General features: G+C 35.1%; 1 protein-coding gene across 5 annotated transcripts in view; it reads right to left on the bottom strand.

The window, feature by feature from the left end:
* ABCA5 (ATP binding cassette subfamily A member 5) overlaps window positions 1-20913 on the bottom strand; it is a 71550-nt gene that overhangs the window by 1428 nt on the left and 49209 nt on the right. For 4 of the 5 annotated variants that reach the window (XM_046675874.1, XM_046675872.1, XM_046675873.1 and 1 more), the window contains 14 exons: window positions 19435-19605; window positions 18332-18445; window positions 17795-17929; window positions 16229-16303; window positions 15618-15709; window positions 11861-11987; window positions 11430-11547; window positions 11242-11333; window positions 10026-10201; window positions 9567-9642; window positions 9342-9436; window positions 8410-8529; window positions 1171-1320; window positions 698-777 (listed from right to left, as the gene is read on the bottom strand). In XM_046675874.1, coding sequence (XP_046531830.1) covers window positions 698-777; window positions 1171-1320; window positions 8410-8529; window positions 9342-9436; window positions 9567-9642; window positions 10026-10201; window positions 11242-11333; window positions 11430-11547; window positions 11861-11987; window positions 15618-15709; window positions 16229-16303; window positions 17795-17929; window positions 18332-18445; window positions 19435-19605 — 1621 coding nt within the window. Of the gene's footprint in view, window positions 1-697; window positions 778-1170; window positions 1321-8409; window positions 8530-9341; window positions 9437-9566; window positions 9643-10025; window positions 10202-11241; window positions 11336-11429; window positions 11548-11860; window positions 11988-15617; window positions 15710-16228; window positions 16304-17794; window positions 17930-18331; window positions 18446-19434; window positions 19606-20913 lie in introns of those variants that run through there. The other variant, XM_046675876.1, reaches the window with a different exon arrangement.

A 20913-nucleotide genomic window follows, 5' to 3' on the forward strand; every position in this document is an offset into this window, starting at 1 on the left:
GACACTGTTCTTGTGTCCATATACTTTTTTATATTTATTTCAAATCCTTTTGCAATCTAATCTCATGTATCAAATTTTCTGGTTTTCTAGTCATTCCTTTAATTTAATTCTCCTTAAGTAGTTCAGGTGTTGTCTTTAATCATAAAGAAATCATCAGGAAAGATAGGTTGTTTCATAGTTTATAGAAGCCACAAAATAACCAATATATGAATACTTGCCCCACCCAGGAGCTTACCTCTCTTTATGGTACCAGTATATCTTTATTGTACTACCATTTATTTTAAAAATGCCATGATTTGATAATCTTCTTTAAAGCTTTTAGGAACGCCCACCCTCCCACACTATGAAGTCTCTCCTCTCTCCTGCTGCCACGGGAGTCTTACTACCATTGCTATTTCTGTGTCCCAATATGAAGCAAGGATTCCAGAAACTCAGTGCTCCCACTTCTGGACTGAATCAGCAAGGACTAATTAAGCTGAACTTTCTCAGGTGAAAAACTGTGTTGATGTCTATTAAAGACAAGAAAAGGTTTATACTACAATATAGTTGATTACCAAATACCTACATATTAGTACTCACCTACATCTTAGATTAAACTTATTTACCATAGTTTCTATAATACGAACTTCGAGACTTTTTAAATAAAATTCTGGTATAATTTGAAAGCCACCTTACAATGTTTTCAAATATTACTTACCTTCTTCTAGCTTAGAAAATGATTGTGAAAGGGACTGAACATCTTCCTTAGGAATTTTATAAGCCAAAATAGAAGAAAAACTGAAAACAAAAACAGGATAAAATATAGGAAAATTACAAATAACTACTACTGTGTTCTAAAGGTAAAGTTCAAAATTTTTAAAGCTCAGAATTAAACCCCAATAACTTACTTTGATACTTAATTAGATAAAAATTAATTGTTGAAATCTTAAAATATTTCCATGTACAATAAAGTAACTCTCATTACTACTAAGTAAGAATTTTTAAAAGTTTAAATACTATCAAACCTTGAAAGATCTAACACTAAATTAGATATCAAACTCCAGTCATGAGACTATGTTAGTCCAATATTGGCGAGAATACAGACTATTTTTTCCTAATCCTTAACACAATAACCAATTTTCATGATTATTACTATTCAAAGAAATATAACTCCATTTTTTAAATCTTTACCTTTCCTGACGGCTCGCATTTGGGAAAATATACTGAATTTCTCTTTGGAGTCGGTCTACTTCTAGATTTTCTATCCAGTCCTTTAATTTAATTTCCAAAAAGTAGCCTTTTCCAAATTTGCTCTTCAGGTGTTGGACTGTCCCAATACATCTGTCATGATTTTTAAAAGAAAACTCAGATACAAAATGAGTTGACAGTTCCAAAGGATGAGGCCTCACTTAAAGAACGATTTAAATAAAATGTTTATGATGGAATACTTTCAAATTTACAGACAAGTTGCAAATATAATACAGAGAGTCTCCATACACCCCTCACCCAGTTTCAGTTTCCCTAATATTTATCATCATATATTACCATGGCTCATTTGTCAAAATTAAGAAACCAACGATGTATTACTATTAACTTTATTTGACTTTACTTGGATTTCACCAGTTTTCCACCCATGTCCTTTTTCTGTTCCAGGATCTATCCAGGATACCACGTTGCACTTAGTTGTCATATCTCTTAGTCTCCACTGGTCTGTGACAGTTTCTTAGTCTTTCCTTTTACGACTTTGACAGCTTTGAGAAGAACTGGTCAAGTGTTTTGGTAGAATGTCCCTCAATTTGGAGTAGTCTGTTTTTCTCATGATTAGACTGGGGTTATGGGTTTTTGGAGAAAATAAAACAGAGCTGAAGTACTTTTCTTATCACCTCATATCAGGCAGAAGATGACATTGCTTTGTTAAGGTAGTATCTGTCAGGTTTCTGTACTATAAAGTTACTACTTTCCCCTTTCCGTGCATTAGAAGAGACTGGCTAAGTCCAGACTTTACTTGAGAAGTAGGGGGTTAAATTTCCCCTCCTAGAGGGGTAGTATCTACATATATTAGTTGAAATCTTTCTGTAAGGAAGATTTGCCTCTTCTTTCACATTTATTTATTCAGTCATTTATTTGCATAAGTATGAACTTACGTATATTTATTTTATACTTTGGGCTGTAATCTAATATAATGCCTAGCAATTTTTAAAAACAAACACTGAGGAGTGACGTCAGCATCATGGTGGAGTGAGGTCTCTCAGAAATCGTTCCCCTCCAATATAAAACAAAAAAAAATTCATAATCCAACAGAGGACATCCAATCACAGCACAAAAAACATCGGAGAGACCCATGCAGCCATATGATGGAGGGCAGAGAGAGTGGAGCCCCCCTCGGAGGAGGTGGAATGGGGTAGAGAAATCTTCACTCCCTCCCCTTAAAGACTGCGATCCGGGACCGTGGGAGGCCTCCGAGAGGGAAGGAACAGGGGAGGGGACGTTTGTTCAAGGGAACATCGAGGACTCCCAAGGGCCCTTGCAGCCTAGAGGGAAGCCCTTTACCAGGCTGAAAGCTTTCATGGGTGGTGACCTTATCAAGCCAACACCCCAGGAGAGCAGTCAGCAAGAGCAGAAGGAGAAAACTTTGAAACCACGCAGGAGAAAGCACCCCTCACCCCCACCCATTCAGCATGGCTCCAGACCCTGGGATTTCGGCTGAAGGCACAGGGCTCAGAATACGTGGCTCTTGACCCCTACTCAGGGGCGATAGGTGGTAACTGCAACCAAATGATGCCAGGATGCAAAAGAACAGAGCCACTCCCTCTAGCAATATCAAACATTATATTAGATCTCCAGACCAGAGAGAAAATGACAAGTACCCAGAAATCAGTCCTGAGAATGCAGAAATACGTAATCTAAATGACAAAGAACTCAAAATAGCTATCATCAAAAAACTCAACAAGGTAAAAGAGAATGTAGAGAAACAATTCAGTGAGTTCAGGAGCTACTTCACAAAAGAGATTGAAACTATAAGTAAGAATCAATCTGAAATATTAGAGATGAAAAACACAATGGAAGAAATAAAACAAAATATGGATTATCTGGACGCTTCGGCAGACAACATAGAAGAGTGTATGGGCATAATCGCAGATAGACATGTTGAAATGCTCCAGATAGAGGAAGAGAGAGAACTAAGACTGAAAAGAAATGAAGAAAGCCTTCGAGAAATATGTGACTCAATTAGGAAATGCAACATAAGAATTACAGGTATTCAAAAGGAGACGAGAAGGAGAATGGAATAAAAAGCTTGTAAAAAAAAGACATAATAGCAGAGAACTTCCCAAACCTTGGGAAGGAAATCCATGTGGAAGAAGCTGCCAGATCTCCTAAATATGTCAATGTAAAAAGACCTACTGCAAGGCATATAGTAGTGAAACTGGCAAAACTGAATGACAAAGAAAGAATACTTAAGGCAGGAAGGCAGTCAAAAATAACCTACAAAGCAACTTCCATCAGACTTTCAGGGGATTTCTCTGCAGAAACCTTACAGGCTAGGAGAGACTGGAATGACATGCAAATCATTGAAGGACAAAAACTTTCAGGCAAGAATACCGTATCCAGCGAAAATATCCTTCAGATATGATGGAGAAATAAAAACTTTCCCAGACAAACATAAGCTAAGGGAGTTCATAGCCACGAGACCCACCCCCTCACAAGATACCCTCAAGAAGGCCCTCATACCTGAAAAAAAAAGGGAGAAAGGGGTTACAAAGCACAGAGTAAGGAGTTAAACAGGTAGACAGAATCAGAGCAAGATAGCAAATACTCAAATATAGCATTAAAGACAAAGGGAAGAAAAACACCAAAAACAAAGATAATCTTGTCATTTTAACCACAAACTCATAACACAAGATGAAATAAGATGTGAGAAAAACAACTTAGGAGAGGAAGAGGAAATGGACTGAATTAAGGTTTAGTCTAAGGAAATTAGAGGCCATCAGAAAAGGGGCTAGCTTATCCACGAGATCTTGAACACAAACCTCAGGGTAACCACTAAACAAAAAAGCAGAACAGAGACACAAATAATAAATAAGGAGAAAACAAAGAAACACAATATAAAAAGCTACATAACTCGATTGGTAGACCAAAATACACAGGACGAGAAACAAAGGAAATGCAGGAGAACAGGAAAACAAGTGGTAAAATGGCAACATTAAACCCTCATATATCAATGATCACCTTAAACTTAAATGGATTGAAAGCTCCAATAAAAAGACACAGAGTGGCGAGATGGATTAAATAACAAGACTCAACAATATGCTGCCTCCAGGAAACACATCTCAGCTCCATTGACAAACAAAGGCTCAGAGTGAACGGATGGAAGATGATACTAACGGCAAACAAAAGAAAACAGGTGTTACAATACTTATATGAGACAAAGTAGACTTGAAGATAAGACAGGTAAGGAGAGACAAAGAGGGGCAGTATATAATGATCAAAGGGACATTCCATCAAGAAGAAATAACACTTATAAATATCTATGCACCCAAGAGAGGAGCACCAGAGTAAATAAAGCAACTATTAACAAACCTAAAAGAAGACATTAATAATAACACAATAATAGTAGGGGACCTCAACACTCCACTCACATCAATGGATAGATCATCCAGACAGAAAATCAACAAGGAAACTGGAATTAAATGAAAAGCTAGACCAGATGGACTTAATAGACATACATAGAACACTCTATCCAAAACCAGCAGAATACACATTCTTTTCAAGTGCGCACAGAACATTCTCAAGAATAGACCATGTGTTGGGAAACAAGGCAAGCCTCAATAAATTTAAGAAGATTGAAATAATAACAAGCATCTTTTCTGATCACAATGCTATAAAGCTAGAAATGAATTACAAGAAAAAAGCTGAGAAAAGGACAAAGATGTGAGACTAAACTACATGCTATTGAACAACCAATGGATCACTGAAAAAATTAAAGGAGAAATAAAAAAAATCTGGAAACGAAAATGGAAACATACCATACCAATTCATATGGGATGTAGCAAAAGCCATATTAAGAGGAAAATTCATCGCAATACAGGCTCACCTTAACAAACAAGAAAAAAAATAAGCAATATCAAACTACACCTAATTGAATTAGAAATAGAAGAACAAACAAATCCCAAAGTCAGCAGAAGGAGAGAAATAATAAAAATCAGAGCAGAAATAAATGCTATTGAAACAAAAAAGACAGTAGAAAGTATCAATGAAATAAAGAGCTGGTTCTTTGAGAAGATACACAAAATCGACAAACCCCTAGCCAGACTTACAAAGAAAAAAAACAGAGAAAGCTCAGATAAATAAAATTAGAAATGAAAGAGGAGAAATAACAATGGATACCACTGAAATACAACGGATTATAAGAGAACACTATGAAAAACTATATGCCAACAACATGGACAATCTCAAGGAAATGGATAAATTCTTAGACTCTTACAACCTCCCAAAGCTGAATCAAGAAGAAATAGAGAATCTGAATAGACCAATCACACATAAAGAGTTTGAAACAGTAATCAAAAGCATCCCAAAGAATAAAAGCCCAGGACCAGACGGCTTCCCTGGGGAATTCTACCAAGCTTTCAGAGAGGATTTAACACGTATCCTTCTCAAGTTATTCCAAAAAATTAGGGAAGATGCAACACTTCCTAACACATTCTATGAGGCCAACATCACTCTGATACCGAAGCCTGACAAGGACAACAGAAAAACGGAAAACTACAGGCCAATATCGCTGATGAATATAGATGAAAAAATCCTCCACAAAATATTGGCAACCCGAATACAGCAATACATCAAAAAAGATCATGCATCATGATCAAGTGGGATTTATTCCAGGGACACAGGCATAGTTCAACATCCACAAATCAATCAATGTGATGCACCACACTAACAAAAATGAGGAACAAAAACCACATGATCATCTAAATAGATGCAGAGAAAGCATTTCACAAGATCCAACAGCCATTTATGATAAAAACACTTAACAAAATGGAGATAGAAGGAAATTACCTCAACACAATAAAGGCCATAGATGACAAACCCACAACCAACATCATACTCAATGGGGAGAAAAAGAACACCATCCCTCTGAGAACAGGAACAAGACAAGGATGCTCACTATCACCACTCTTATTCAACACAGTACTGGAGGTTTTGGCCAGAGCAATTAGGCAAGAGAAAGGAATAAAAGGAATCCAAATAGGGAATGAAGAAGAGAAACTCTCACTGTTTGCAGCCGACATGATCTTATATATAGAAAACCCTAAAGAATCCATCAGAAAACTATTAGAAATAATTAACAACTACAGTAAAGTTGCAGGGTACAAAATCAACTTGCAAAATCAGTTGCATTTCTGTACTCTAATAACGAACTTACAGAAAGAGAACTTAAGAAGACAGTTCCACTTACAATCACAAAAAAAAGACTAAAGTACCTAGGAATAAATTTAACTAAGGAGGCGAAGGACTTATACAATGAAAACTATAAGACATTATTGAAAGACATAGATAATAACATAAAGAGATGGAAAAAGATTCCATACACATGGATTGGAAGAATAAACACAGTTAAAATGTCCATACTACCCAAAACATTCTACAGATTCAATGCAATACCAATCAGAATCCCAATGACATTCTTCGTGGAAACAGAGCAAAGAATCCTAAAATTCATATGGGGCAACCAAAGACCTCGAATTGCTAAAGCAATACTGAGAAAAAAGAACAAAGCTGGAGGCATCACAATCCCTGACTTCAAAGTGTACTACAAAGCCATAGTGATCAAAATAGCATGGTACTGGTACAAAAACAGGCAGACAGATCAATGAAACAGAACTGAAAGCCCAGAAATAAAACCACACATGTATGGACAGCTAATCTTCAACAAAGGTACCAAGAACATACAATAGAGAAAAGACAGTCTCTTCAATAAATGATGTTGGGAAAACTGGACAGCCACATGCAAAAGAATGAAAGCAGACCATTATCTCACGCCATACACAAAACCTCAAAACCGATCAAAGACTTGAAGATAAGACCTGAAACCGTAAAACTCCTGGAAGATAATACAGGTAGTACACTCTCTGACACTGAACTTAAAAGATCTTTTCGAATACCGTGTCTTCTCAGACAAGGGAAACAAAAGAAAAAATAAAGAAGTGAGAATTCGTCAGACTAAAGAGCTTCTGCAAGGCAAAAGAAACTAGGATCAAAACTAAAAGACAACTCACCAATTGGGAGAAAATTTTTGCAAATCATGTATCCGATAAGGGGTTAATCTCCATAATATATAAGGAACTCACACAACTGAACAACAAAAAAACAAACAGCCTGATCAAATAATGGGCAGAGGATAAAAACAGACATTTTTCCAAAGAAGATATACAGATGGCCAATAAACACACGAAAAGATGTTCAACATTACTAACCATCAGGAAAATGCAAATCAAAACTACACTAAGATAACACCTTACACCTGTTAAAATGGCTATAATCACTAAGACTAAAAATAACAAATGTTGGAGAGGGTGTGGAGAGAAGGGAACCCTCATGCACTGTTGGTGGGAATGCAAACTGGTGCAGCCACTATGGAAAACAGTATGGAGATTCCCCAAAAAACTAAAAATAGAACTACCTTATGACCCACCTATCCCACTACTGGGTCTCTACCCAAACAACTTGAAATCAACAATCCAAAATAACATATGTATCCCTATGTTCCCTGCAGCATTATTCACAATAGTCAAGATGTGGAAACTATCTGAGTGCCCATCAACTGATGATTGGATAAAGAAGATGTGGTATATATACACAATGGAATACTACTCAGCCAGAAAAAAAGACGAATTCATCCCATTTGCAATAACATGGAAAGACCTGGAGGGAATTATGCTTAGTGAAGTAAGCCAGACTGAGAATGACAAACATCAAATGATTTCACTCATATGTGGAAATATAAACGAGCACATGGACAAAGAAAACAGTTCAGGGGTTACCAGGAAAATGGGGGTGGGGGGGTAGGCACAGGGGGTAAAGGGAAGCACCTATGTGGTGACAGACAAGAAATAACGTACAACTGAAATTTCACAGTGATGCAAACTATTATGAACTCAAATAAAAAAAACCAAATAAACAAATAACAAATATCATGCCTGAAAATAACAAGTTGTGGAATAATTAAGCCAATTCCAAATGCAGCTAGCCACTTTTTTGAAAAAATTAACATATTTCCAAGTAATCCCATAGAAGGGTAAGTGATTCAAAAATTCAACCATGGAAACATTATTTTTAACATTCAAATTAATGTATTATAAGTTTTGAAATGATGACACTCTTAATCCACCTCCCCACATGCATCCCCAAAAGGCACGTTGTTCAGACATCTACCTTAACTGCCCAGATACCATGATAGCCACTCGGTCACAGACAGCCTCCGCCTCCTCCATATAATGAGTGGTCAGAATAGCAGACCGTTTTTTGTTTTTAAATGCAGTTCGAATTGCTCGCCTACAAAACATAAATAGAATAAAGAGAGAAGAAAGCATCTGAATGCTAATGAAAATACCTGGGTTTTTAAAAATCCAATTATTTGGTTGATTAGGTTAATTAAAATTTATCAAATATCAATTGCTATAGTTATGTTCTGTCCAACTATGATTTTTCTAATTTATTTTCCCTTATTTTTGAAAGCTCGTCAAACAGTCAGAAATTCCGTGATTTCAAATGTTTCTATGTGTCAAAAAACAAATTATAAAAATTGATGCCATTTTATGTTGCAACAAAAACAGCCAGAGAATCAGAGGGAAATCTTAACATGCATCTAAACCCAATCTTACATTTTATAGACATGGAAATCTAGGCTCAAAGAGTCGGTCAACTAATTAGCACTGTGCATTTCTAGAAAGAGTTCCAACATAAATTCAAGTCAGTATTATTATGAGAGTTATATATATATAATATACAATATATATATAATTATATGTAACATATAATTTATACGTTAAATAACTAGGAAAAAACTTTTTTAAAACTATTCAGACAGAAGTACTCTTTATTTTAATAATTACCCATATACCCATTTTTGTTTTGGAATATACAAAATATTATTACTACTTCATGAAAAATATAATAAAGTTTAAAGGATTCTCTAGAAATCAAAATATTTAGTTTTTAATTACTATTTAATCATTTGTGTTGGATTTTAAATCAGTATGTAAATACAGCTACTACAAAACCATTAGTTTTAATAAAATATTCTTTTATTCTGAAGTATGATATAGTATAATGTGTCTCAAAAGTGTCTTTAACGTCATACTCACCACATGTGCTGTTTGGCTTTAGGATCCATACCTGTAGATGGTTCATCTAACAAAGTAACCTGAGGATTCCCCAGCATACTTAGAGCAAAACACAACTAGACGGAAAGAAAACAAGAGGACAGAGAACTAATAAGGCTTCACTATAAGGAATTCTATCAATGGTTTAGTATCAGGCACTAAACTTTGAATAAAACATACACATATTTGTTTTTTTAATAAAAGTACCTTTCGCTTAATTCCTGCAGGTAGTTTCTTTATAGTTTTCTGAAGATGTTCCTTTAAATCAAGTGCATTTGTTATTCTGCAAAACAGATAATACAAACCCAGTGTATTAGCACTTATTGCTTGTGATCACTGACATTCTTCTTTTCTAGAACACTCAGTTGAAGCTAACTATAATTAGACCTCCAATTTACATCATTTTAAACAAATTAATACCTTGATAAAAAGATTCACTTTAAATTAAAATAAGTGTCATGACATTTATAAGCATATCCATTCTGTAATTAGAAATAGAGAAATTGCCTTTTTATTTTCATAGCTATTGTAATATAGTAAAGAATATACAAAAAAGCAACGACCATTTTCTATGAAAATTATGACACACAGAAATGCCTGTTACGAAATTTTAAAAACATGAAATGTAAACCTTTCTCCAGATAACAAAATGGTTCTAAATTTTACCGATATATGACTTCTTTCATGTCATCTGCACTCATTCCTTTCACAGCTCCATAAATTTCAAAATGTTCCTGCAATGTAATATCTGGCCACAGCGGGTTTATTTGAGGACAGTATCCCATATACTTAATGGAATCATCATCTTCAGCTGGGTCTGAAGAATAATCTCTTAGAAATACCTACAGAAGTACAAACCCATTTTAAACAACTATGTAACTATTTTTGCTTAATTTACATTGTGAAGGAAATGGCAAGTGGATGAATTCAAACTCTTTCCTAGAGCCAGAGTAATATCAGGTGAGATTTTTACTCCTTTTGATGAAGAAAGGACATAGGTAGCTAAATCAGAGCTCAGTGACATGGCCAGAAAGGGCTATTAGGAATGCAGGGTTGACTGGGAAGGCCAGCTCCAATTTAAAGTAGGAAGATCGGGGGGCCGCACTGGAGGTGATACTGAGCCAGGAAGGTAAGCAAATTTAGTCACTTTGACTTCTATGGTGTAAGGAATAGCCAACAGGCAAAAACCCAATGAAAAGAGAGTCCCTGCATTTTCCAGGAGAGCATCGAGCCAGTGAGGTTGGTGTGATGTAAGCAAGGAGGGGAGGAGCAGGAGACAGGACCAGAATAGTTTTGTGAAGTTTCCACAGAGTAGTGAGTGATATGCTTATAATCAGAGACTAACTGATGGCAGGGTCAAGACTAGCTCCCATGTCTCCTGAAGTTAATAGTATTACCTTAAGTTGGTGGACCAATCACACATAATTATAATAATTATAAAAGCAGAAATACAGTCTTGGATCACTTAATGACAGGGATATGTTCTGAGAAATGTGTCATTATGTGATTTTGTCATAGTATGAACATCATAGAGTGTACTTACACAAACCTAGATGGTACAGCCTCCTACACACCTAGACTATATGGTACTCATCCTTTGAGACCACTGTAGTATATACATGGTCCATCATTGACCAAAAAGTCATTATGTGGCACATGACTGTACTGTATATGCATGTGTCTGCATGTGTATATGAAAATTTCACTATGTACATTATTTTCACAGATAACCAAAAAGATAATAATTTGATCAAGCTATACTAAAAAATTAATACTAAAAACAAGTAAAATTTAAGCATCAAAATCCTAATTTATCACTAAGAAATTTATTTTAATTAAAACCGTAAATCGTAGTCAACATATCCCACATTATATATCATACCTGGCCTGAAGTTGGTTCAATATCACCAACCAGAATATTAATAATTGTGCTTTTTCCTGCACCATTTGGACCCAATAGTCCCAAGATCTCTCCTACAGGAAGTGAAAGAAAAATCATCATACAAAAAACAAACTAAAAATGGAAATTACTCTTCTAGAAAAGTTATTTAAGAAAAAATAAATACCAGCCTTTTTTCACACAGAAAGAGACATATTTAGTTGCGACTTTCTTTACTTTTCTTGTAAGAAGAAAATCTTTCCTGTCATCGTATTCTTTATGCAAGTTGTTGACCATAATGGCTGGTTTCTAATAAGGGAAATAGGATTTAAAAAGAGAGTTATAAATCAGATACCAATCATGAAATAACAGGCTGCACACAACTCATGTCTATATCCCAAGAACTATAATTGCTAATAAAGGGTATTGTAGAAATAAATATCCATTTATGACTAAAATAATGGCTTATTCAAAAGAAAGTGGACAAAACTATTTTTTCAAAGACAGATTTTTTGTTCAGATTGATTCATATGGAAAGAAAAATATTTTTCAGATTAATTTCTACACATGGGGAACTGATTATTGCACAATTAATATGACTTAGCAATAAAGACTAAATTACCTCCTCACAACACTGGCAACTCATCAGCTCTTTGACCTTTAGTCTTTCAGCTTTGACATCTTCATCTTCATCCTCATTGTTTGGTGGTTCTGGAAACTTCCTACTTTTGGACTTTGTTGAAAGGGTCCTAAACAAATAAACATAGCAGATTTTCAAATTCAAATAGTAAGAAATCCAAGCATTACATAGAGAAAAGAATAAAAGAATATACCAATACGAGATCTGTGGTTCTCTCTGAAAGGTGGAATTATAGAGCTATTTTTCATTCATTGATACTATTTGAATGATACTATCTAAATTCTTTTATTCAACAATAATATTTATGATCAGTATGTGTCAGGCACTATTTCATACAAAGATAAAAAGATAAAAACACATGTACCCCTCCCTCAAATAATTTGCAGTCTGAGTATAAATGAGATTGCCCAGGCAGAGAAGATGTAGAGGGCTAAATTCAGAACCCACAGAAACACCATAAAGGTAGGCAGAGGAAAAACCGCTTCTGAAGGAAATTATGAAGCAATAGTAAGAGGTAAAGAGGCAAACAGGAGTTGACATTACAGAAAACAAATGAACAAGAGAAAAGTACAAGAAGGGAGAAGTCAGTCATATTAAAAGCTTCAGACTAGTTAAATAAATTGAGCCTACCTGAAAAATAAGTCATTAGTTAGCTTACTGAAAATAGTATCAATAGAAAGGTAAGGGCAGAAACCAGATTGCAGGGAATTAAGGAGTAAATGGGAGGTGAGGAACTGAAGATGGAAGTCTTTTGGCTATGAAAGAAAAGAGAGATATGGGATAACAGCCAAAGAGGGATTCTGGTTTAAATGAGATTTATGAGTTCTGACATCTATTACTTTGTTTTATATGGGAGAAAGATGACCCCTCCTGAAAGAAAAACACCCTACTAAGATCCAAAAGAGAAAGACATAGACAGAGAAAAGAAAACTGACTGAGCAACATCCTTAAGTAGACAGAATAAATGAAGACTTGGATAACAGGAGAAGTATCTCTTCCTCTGGGACTGGGAAAAGGCAAAAATGATGAAAGATGTGGATAAGTGCAAAAATTTATGATTTATAATTAAATGCTTCTGTTTTCTTAGAGGGCAAGATCATCTACTGAGAAGCAGGAAATGAGGTGAGGTTAGGTGAATTTGAGGAATACAAAAAAAGCTGGGGATAACGAGTAAAAAGAAAGAGACAGGAAGGTGCTGACTAGGGAAATGTGACAGGGTTACTAGACCATGTTAAAATAAAGTTGAGTTTATATGGGTAAATATGCAGAAATGTCAAACTGCACTTTTATTTTTCTCCAGCATATAATTAGATCCACCAAAAATTATGATTTTTAGTGGACAGGTCAAAGATATATGGAAGTTGAGGGTGAAAGTGATGAATTATGTGAGCAAGGCTGGACAGAGAAAAAAGTAAAAACAAGGATTAGCTCATACATTTGTGAGAACAGAAAAATCTCAAGGGTATGAAACCATAGGGGAAAAGACCAACAGGGCTAATAAAATAAGAAATCTGGAAAACTGAAAAGTTACTGGTAGCATTGGAAACTGAAGTTTCAGATTTTACAGATCAAGTGAAGAGCAGTGATGGCATGGCTCTGATGCAGAGATGGGTGAAATGGAAAAGACCAGTCACTGGTGTGGAGAAAATCAGAAACTGTGGGGATAGCGTGTTAGAAAGGTCATCTAGGTAGATGCTAAAGTCTCCCCTAAGATGACAGGAATAAGGGAAAAGAAGAAGGAGAACCAGATGTTAAGTCTTCCATGGATGTGGGAAGTATCCAGTGGTTAATAAATACGCTCATAGCAGCATTATTCATAATAGCCAAAAAGTGGAAACAACTCAAATGTCCATCAACTGATGAATAAATAAAGTGTAGTATATCCATACAATGGAATACTACTCAGCAAAAAAAAAAAGTAATTAAGTACTGCTACATGCTACAACATGGATGAACCTTTAAAACATTATGGTAAATAAAAGAAGTCAGACAAAAAAACACTACATATTGAAATTCTTTACAAAAATTGAACAAAGAATCCTAAAATTCATATGGGGCAACAAAAGACCCCGAATTGCTAAAGCAACCCTGAGAAAGAAGAAGAAAGCCAGAGGCATCACAATCCCTGACTTCAAAGCATACTACAAAGCTACAGAAATCAAAACAGCATGGTACTGGTACAAAAACAGGTGCACAGATCAATGGAATAGAATTGAAAGCCCAGAAATAAAATCACACATCTGTGGACAGCTAATCTTCGACAAAGGAGTTGAGGGCCTACAATGGAGAAAAGAAAGTCTCTTCAACAAATGGTGCTGGAAAAACTGGACAGCCACATGTAAAAGAATGAAAATCGACCATTCTTTTTCACCACACACCAAAATAAACTCAAAATGGATCAAAGACCTAAAGATTAGGCCTGAAACAATAAGTCTTCTAGAAGAGAACATAGGCAGTACACTCTTTGACATCAGTTTCAAAAGAATCTTGTCAGACATCATAACTACTCAGATGAGGGAAACAACAGAAAGAATAAACAAATGGGACTTCAACAGACTAAAGAGCTTCTTCAAGGCAAGGGAAAACAGGATTGAAACAAAAAAACAACCCACTAATTGGGAAAAAATATTTACAAGTTATTTATCCGACAAAGGGTTAATCTCCATAATATATAAAGAACTCACACAGCTCAACAACAAAAAGTCAAACAACCTGATCAAAAAATGGGCAGGGGACATGAACAGACATTTCTCCAAAGAAGATATACAGATGGCCAATAGACACATGAAAAGATGCTCATCATCACTAATCATCAGGGAAATGCAAATCAAAACTACACTAAGATATCACCTTACACCTGTTAGAATTGCAAAAATAACCAAAACAAAAAGTGACAAATGTTGGAGAGGTTGTGGAGAAAAAGGAACCCTCATACACTGTTGGTGGGAATGCAAACTTGTGCAGCCACTATGGAAAACAGTATGGAGATTTCTCAAAAAGTTAAAAATAGAAATACCTTATGACCCAGCCATCCCACTACTGGGTATCTATCCTAAGAACTTGAAATCAGCAATTCCAAAAGTCCCATGCACCCCTATGTTCATTGCAGCATTATTTACAATAGCCATGTCGTAGAAGCAAACTAAATGCCCATCAACTGATAACTGGATAAAGAAGATATGGTATATACATACAATGGAATACTACTCAGCCATAAAAAAAGACAAAATCGTCCCATTCACAACAACATGGATGGACCTTGAGGGTATTACGTTAAGTGAAATAAGCCAGACAGAGAAAGACGAACTCTGTATGACTCCACTCACAGGTGGAAGTTAAAAACAGAGACAAAGAGAATTGATTGCTGGTTACCAGGGGAAAGGCGGGGTGGGGGTAGGGCACAAAGGGTGAAGTGGTGCACCTACAACATGACTAACAATAATGTACAACTGAAATTTCACAAGGTTGTAAACTATCATAATCTTAATAAAAAGTGAAAAAAACCCCCACTACATATTGTATAATTCCATTTATATAAATGTTCAAAATTGGCAAATCTATAGAGACAGAAAGTAGATTACTGGTTATATAGGACTCGGGGGATGGGGAAGTGACCACTAATGGGCATAAGGTTTCTTTTGGAGGTGAAGGAAATGATCGAAAATTAGATTATGTTGATGGCTGCATAACTCTGTAAACATACTAAAAAACATTAAAACTTAGAAAAAAATTAACTGACCTGAAAAAGGGATCCTTTCTTATTGATCTGCCTCCATATTTTTTCTCATAGTACTGTAAGAGGAAAATCCACAGTACACACTGCAGGTAAGGCTAAAAGAAGAACACATAACAGCTCATGACCAAATGTTTTCTTCGGCTTACACCAACAGAACGAAGACCAGATTTATCAGGTTCCTTACCATCACCAAAAAAATTAATCACAACTTTTTTGCATGCCATACGAGTTAAGAATAAATTTTAATACAAACCAAAGCAGATTTTTAGTAAAATAATCTTTCATATAGTTGTCTACCTCTATAAAGTTCACTGGTTGTCAGCTTCATAAAATACAATCAAAAGAAAAACAGCTCTGCTTTTGCTTCTGAGGAAGCCAGAATTATAATTAAATAGAATAACATGAAAAAGCCAAGTATATTAAAATGGGCATAGTCAGTAAATGAAAGGTATTACCAGTGCAATCCACATTAGCTAGCATTAACTAACATACTTGACTTTTTACACACTTTTGTTTTCACGCAACAGGATAAAAACTAAAAAGAAAGTTAAAATCATAAAACCAAACTATTCTTAAGGTAACAGGCTAACACAAACATTTTTGTCATTTCTTACCGATATAACAGCCACCAAAAGCCTATCCCATGGATTATAGGTGTCCTCATTTTTTCTAGTATTCTTCCAAGAAATCTAAGACAAAAATTTTTGAAAATTTATATGCTGCCATGACATTGTGATATAATATTTGGTCTTTGACCTGGGTTCCTGGCACACAGCTTCTAATACCCTTGGCACTTCCTGAGTGACAGAGGTGATGGGAGCATCTTTGGTTATTTAAAACAAGCCCCTTTCAACCAAAGCTGAGTTTATGCAAATAAAGTTACTCTTGGAGGATGTGGGCTGGTCGCTGAGGGACCAACAAAGTGATGAGAGGGGTGGAACCTTCAGTGCCATCCACTGACCACTGAGAAGGGGAGAGGGGTTTGGAGATTAACTTATCATGCCTAAGTAATAGAACCACCATAAAAACCCTAAACACAGGGTTGGGACAGCTTTCAGATTGGTAAATGCATCCACGTGTTGGGAGGGTGGCACCTCTGAACTCCATGGGACAGAAGCTCCTGCACTTGGGACCCTTTTGGACCTTGCTCTACGTACCTCCTACTCTGATTGCTCATTTGTGTATCTGTTATAATAAACCCCGGTAACAGTAAATTTCCTGAGTTCCATAAGCCATTATAGCAAATTACTGAACCTGAGAGAGGGTCATAGGAACTCTGGATTTGTATCCAAGTCAGACAGGAGTGTGGGTAACTGGGGGACCCACTACTTGTAATTGGTGTCTGAAATGGGAGGCAGTCTTGTGGGACTGAGCCCTTAACCTGTGGGGTCTGCGCTAATTCCAGATGGCTAGCATGATGATTACTTTATGTGAGGGAAAAACCCATATATTTCATGTCAAAAGTGCTGTGATTAGCAGTTTTCTTTTAGCTGCAATGCATAGAAATATTTGGATTAAAATAAAAAAAAAGGCCTTTTGTTCAGCAAACATATTCTCTATACATAAATTAGCTATTAATATTAATAGCGATGATTTGTACTTAGATTAAAATCTTCCCCATCCCAAAATATTTCTATCTGGGAAGATACAAATTCAACGTAATAAACTAAAGCAAAAAAAGGAGGGGAGATTAGTGAGTAGACTTAATCAGCAATTATCCTAAGTCAGTAATTCATCACTTAATTATTTTCCTGAACACATGGAAATGTTTTTCAATTATCCAGGTATAATAAAACTAATCTGTATTTTATTTTTTCTTGGAAAAAAACCTCTTACACTTTATTTTCTCTCATCCCTTTACAGTACAATACATTATTTAATTGTTGAAAAGCTCCCACCAAACAAAATAACTGAAGTCAGATCATACTTGCAATTTATGTACATCATTTTGGACATCGGAGAACATGTAATGGACAGGGTCCCTCTCTTTTGGGACTTTAAGGTTTAAAGACATGCTTGAAAAGATTCCACAGTAATTTTAAACTGTTGCATTAATAATATTTAAATCAAGTTATAGCAGCTAACATGATTTTTTTTTCTCTTTTCAGTACAGGAACTCATATCCCAAAGATTAGGCAATATTTATGCCTTTTAAATATTAAAACACCTAACAGACCTACCTTTATGAAACAAATCAGACAACCTAGAAGTGGATAGATTGGAATGACTATGCAAAAGGTATAATGAAGAACAGCTGTAACTGTGTATCCCATAAAGAAAGTAATTTCGGTGATTGCAACACAAGCCAACGCTGTCTAGAGAAAAACATGAGAAAACAAGTGAAAAAGTGTTCAGAAATTTCATACAAACTTGCTTGTAAGTTTGTGCCTCAGTAATAACTACGTTTTCAATCCTCTAGTAAAACATGGAACCAGAGATGATATTTAGCAAGGAAGTGTCAGTATGCTGGTACCAGTTGTTTGTAGCTGGCATCCTTGCCATGCAGTTCTTAAATGCTTTCACTATCATCCCTTCATGGAATGAATGATGTAGAAGACATATATACACACAAAAAGCTGCTGCCAGCTATCTATTATCTAAGTTCTGTACTTAGAAAAAACACAGTAACATTTTTGAGTATAACCCTGAGAGAGTTTATGACTTTCAAATAAGCTGCTATGAAAAGTTGGAGTAAAATAACATAAAATGTAACTTACCACGGAATAGATAAATGACCAAAATTCTTTGGTATTTAAAATTTTTTTAAAAGTGAAAGAAGTAATATAGGTAAACAGAATAACTGATGGAACATAACCAATAAGGCAAAAAACCTGTAAAAACGGAAAGGTATATTTTATGTAAAAAGATGAATAGTGAGCAATACATATGATATAAAATGCTAGTCGTATTAAAATATTAAGGGATAATTATTCTTCAAATTTTATTGCTCAAAAAATCACTCCAAAAACTGAAATTGTGATTGCCTAAGAAGTTACCACTCACATTTCTTCTAAATCAATAAAACTCACACTTTTAACTAATTATTAACACAATCCTCAATAAGTCGTTTAAAATGAACACTAATTGTAGTTCTTTTTTATGCCAAGTAAAATGGTATCTCTTATCATTTTTTTATAAAAACAAGTGTAATAGCTGGTTACAACTTTATCCTTCTCAATCAACTATTAATTATCATTTTAATATACATTTAATGCACTGTCTAAATTTTTAAGAAAAACATTTATTAATTTATAAGGCAGAAATGAATATGTAAAGTCACTATGATCTCTGGCAAAACTGCTAAGTTTATTTTCAGCAACCCCAACCTCATCTAGGTTTGTTTTCCCTTTTTCCTAACATACACCATTCGGATGAAAGGGTCTACTATCAGTCATTTACATGTGAACATGAATGAAAATTATACTCTCCCTTAGTATCTTAAACCATATTGTAAATTATGGAATAAAAAAGTTTCTTCTTTGTGAAATTATTTTCAGGCACAGAAACAAGGAAGATATTTTAAGGAAGGATTGTCTGTTTAAGCATTCCTAATTATACACAAGTAGACAGTCTATATGAAAGACCATCCTAGTTTCAAAGAATTATTTTATAATGGTAGTAAGTTATTGTTTTAAAAATCACTTATAGTAATATAAATTGCATTAATCACAGATATCATATACAATAACTGAACAGACACTGGTTCTATTTTCTGTAAAATATTCATATCCAAATTACTCAACCGACCGTCACATTATAAAGACTTAGTTTTTTAAAATAACATTTACAAATAGCATGAGTACAACTGATGTTAACTTACCACAGAAAGGAACTTTACAGGATAAAAATATAATCCATAATGAAATGCAAATAAACTTCCTAGCATCAAAATAAGAACAAGAAAAAATAAGGGGATATCAACAATAGCTTGTCCAATCCAATATGCAGATGGTAAAAGACCTGAAAGTTTAAGCTGAGTATAAGCTTTGATCTAAAAGAAAAAGGGAAAAAAATTGATTATAATTTTAAACATTTTACAAACAAACAGAAAACTCTAGCAGATTATTGCAAAACTCTTAATTTTACATCAACAAAACAATAAAGGTCACATTCCAGACCTACAGGTAATAAAAGCCCCCCCCTACAGCTAAATATAAATTCCATTTAGCCTTTAATTTGGCTATTTCTGAGATGCAACAATTTTAACAAAATTATTTTAACAAAATTATTCAGAATCAGAAAAGCAGCTAAGAAAGACAAAACTAAAATAAAGCAAAAAGTGTCATGGGGGTAATAGCTGTGCAAACAATAAGCAGCCAAAACATTTCTGCTTTTGAAAATCTGTGGAAAGAGATGGGAAAATATGTTTTAAACAAGAAAAGGACTCTTTTAGAACTTAACCTTTCATGAAAACACTAATAAACTGCCAAGTAACCTCTGGATTTGAAGCCTGTCCTGGTATCAGTTCCCCTACATTAAACCTAGCATACATGGGGTTAAAACCCAAGCACTCTTTCCCTACTTACTCCCTGGCTCCTGGCTCCAGAATCCACTATCTGCCATGAAGACAAATGGCCAAGGTCACCAACCTGCAAGTTTCCTTATCATCTCCTCCTTCCTGCAAACAGCCTCCTGAAGGGGTGGGAAAGCTCCGACCAGCAAGGCCACTGACTCCCCCACCATCTACAAGCAGCCACATTCCTCACAAACCTTGAAAACCCCTCACCTCCCCTCTTTCAGGGAGACGAGATGAAAGGAGACAAATTTGAGGGCTTACTCTCGTCTCCTAGCTGATATCATCAGAAATAAAAACCCTTTCCTTGCCATAAGCCCAGCGTTCCAGTTTTTATTTGGCCCTTCTTGTGTGATGGGTAAGAATCTACGTTTGTAGGCGGTAACAGATTTACATAGGGCTTTCGGGTTAAACATGAAACTCCGTACTGATAGTGCATTTAAAAGCCTTCTAGAGACTCCTGTGTAGTACATAAATGTAACAGCGTTTTCCTGTGTACTAACCGTAAATTTAACAGTTTTCCTAACTCTCTCATTGTCTCATTATTTAATTTGAAATTTTAAAAGTATTTTATAAATCCAAATATATAACAATTTTATTCAGTTGATTTTTGTCATCTATAAAAACATCAACACTGAGTAATTAAAGGTATTATATGAAACAGCTAACCATAGAGTGAGGTAAGGGAAGCATGGAATATAAAAATAATAATAATAAGAGAAATGATTAAAAGAAAAAAAAGACAACGTTTACACCAACAGCCCTGCCCAAGCTAGTGCTGTTTGT

Source organism: Equus quagga, chromosome 11 (assembly GCF_021613505.1).
Source record: "Equus quagga isolate Etosha38 chromosome 11, UCLA_HA_Equagga_1.0, whole genome shotgun sequence".
NCBI lineage: Eukaryota > Metazoa > Chordata > Mammalia > Perissodactyla > Equidae > Equus > Equus quagga.